A 2393-nucleotide genomic window follows, 5' to 3' on the forward strand; every position below is an offset into this window, starting at 1 on the left:
GCCCAAGGCTGACATTGATGTCTCAGGACCCAAGGTGGACATTGATGTTCCAGATGTCAATATCGAAGGTCCAGATGCAAAACTGAAGGGCCCCAAGTTCAAGATGCCAGAGATGAACATCAAAGCTCCTAATATATCCATGCCAGATTTGGACCTTAACCTTAAAGGCCCTAAAATGAAAGGAGAGGTGGATGTTTCCCTTCCAAATGTAGAAGGTGATGTAAAAGGGCCTACTCTTGACATCAAGGGCCCAAAGATAGATGTAGATGCTCCAGATATTGACATTCATGGTCCTGAGGGCAAATTGAAAGGTCCCAAACTGAAGATGCCAGACATGCATGTAAATATGCCCAAAATCTCCATGCCAGAAATTGACCTGAATTTGAAAGGAGCAAAGCTTAAGGGAGATGTTGATGTTTCCGGGCCCAAACTGGAAGGTGATGTTAAAGCTCCCAAGCTGGATGTAAAGGGGCCAGAAGTGGACATTTCTGGTCCTAAGGTCAATCTTGATGGCAAGGCAAAGAAATCACGTTTTAAGCTTCCTAAATTTAACTTTTCAGGCTCCAAAGTTCAGACACCTGAGGTGGATGTCAAAGTTAAAAAGCCAGATATTGATGTGACAGGTCCAAAAGTTGATATTAATGCTCCCGATGTTGAGGTCCAAGGGAAAGTGAAAGGATCTAAGTTCAAAATGCCTTTCCTGAGTATTTCATCTCCTAAAGTTTCTATGCCTGATGTAGAGTTAAATCTGAAAGGCCCTAAAGTCAAAGGAGACTTAGATGTTACAGCTCCTAATTTAGAAGGTGACTTTAAAGGACCCAAAGTAGATATTAAAGCACCAGAAGTTCATCTTGATGCACCTGATGTGGATGTTCATGGTCCAGATTGGAATTTGAAAATGCCCAAAATGAAAATGCCCAAGTTTGGTGTGCCTGGCTTAAAAGTGGAAGGGCCAGAAATGGCTGTGGATCTGCCAAAAGGAGATCTCAACATCAAGGGGCCCAAAATGGACATCGAGGGTCCAGAAATTAATGTGGAAGGTGTAGAAGGAAGCTTAAAAGGCCCCAAACTCAAGATGCCTGACATGAATATCAAAACTCCCAAGATCTCCATGCCTGACATTGATTTAAACCTGAAGGGCCCCAAGGTGAAAGGTGATATGGATGTTTCTCTGCCCAAAGTTGAAGGGGATCTGAAAGAGCCAGAGATTGATATCAAAGGGCCCAAAGTGGACATTGATGCCCCTGGTGTGGATGTTCATGGCCCAGACTGGCACCTGAAAATGCCCAAGGTGAAAATGCCCAAGTTCAGCATGCCGGGCTTCAAAGGTGAAGGCCCAGATGTGGATGTTACTCTCCCTAAAGCGGACATTGATATTTCTGGCCCCAAAGTGGACATTGATGCCCTGGATGTGAATATTGAAGGTCCAGATGTGAAACTGAAGGGTCCCAAGTTCAAGATGCCTGAGATGAACATCAAAGCGCCCAAAATCTCCATGCCTGACCTTGATCTGAACTTGAAGGGCCCCAAAATGAAAGGTGATGTGGATATATCTTTGCCAACAGTAGAAGGTGAATTAAAGGGCCCTGAGGTGGACATCAGGGGCCCCAAAGTGGACATTGACACTCCTGATATTAACATTGAAGGCCCAGAGGGGAAACTGAAGGGGCCCAAATTCAAGATGCCAGAGATGCACCTAAAGACTCCTAAGATTTCCATGCCTGATATTGATTTAAACTTGAAGGGCCCCAAAGTGAAAGGTGATATGGATGTTTCCCTCCCCAAGTTTGAAGGGGATCTGAAAGGTCCTGAGGTGGACCTCAGAGGTCCCAAAGTGGACATTGATGCCCCTGATGTGGATGTTCATGGACCAGACTGGCACCTGAAGATGCCCAAAATAAAAATGCCCAAGATCAGCATGCCAGGCTTCAAAGGAGAAGGCCCAGAAGTGGATGTGAACCTACCCAAGGCTGATATTGATGTCTCAGGACCCAAGGTGGACATTGAAGGCCCTGATGTTAACATTGAGGGTCCTGAGGGAAAGTTGAAAGGTCCCAAGTTCAAGATGCCTGAGATGAACATCAAAGCCCCCAAGATCTCCATGCCAGACATTGATCTTAACCTGAAGGGCCCTAAAGTGAAGGGTGATGTGGATGTGTCTTTGCCAAAAGTGGAAGGTGAGATTAAAGTTCCTGATGTTGACATCAAGGGCCCCAAAGTGGACATTGATGCCCCAGATGTGGATGTGCATGGCCCAGACTGGCACCTGAAGATGCCCAAGATAAAAATGCCCAAGATCAGCATGCCAGGGTTCAAAGGAGAAGGCCCGGAAGTGGATGTGAACCTGCCCAAGGCTGACATTGATGTCTCAGGACCCAAGGTGGACATTGATG

At 46.0% G+C, this 2393-nt stretch overlaps 1 protein-coding gene across 1 annotated transcript; it reads left to right on the plus strand.

Annotated features, from left to right (window-relative positions):
• Nucleotides 1–6: 6 nt before the first annotated feature.
• LOC116863878 (neuroblast differentiation-associated protein AHNAK-like) lies at nucleotides 7–2389 on the plus strand (the record flags this gene model as incomplete). Its single annotated transcript, XM_032851187.1, has 1 exon — nucleotides 7–2389. A coding segment is annotated over exon 1 (2286 nt), but the record flags the coding sequence as incomplete, so codon positions are not given.
• Nucleotides 2390–2393: the final 4 nt, after the last annotated feature.

Source organism: Lontra canadensis, unplaced genomic scaffold (assembly GCF_010015895.1).
Source record: "Lontra canadensis isolate GAN:19392208 unplaced genomic scaffold, GSC_riverotter_1.0 scaffold4389, whole genome shotgun sequence".
NCBI lineage: Eukaryota > Metazoa > Chordata > Mammalia > Carnivora > Mustelidae > Lontra > Lontra canadensis.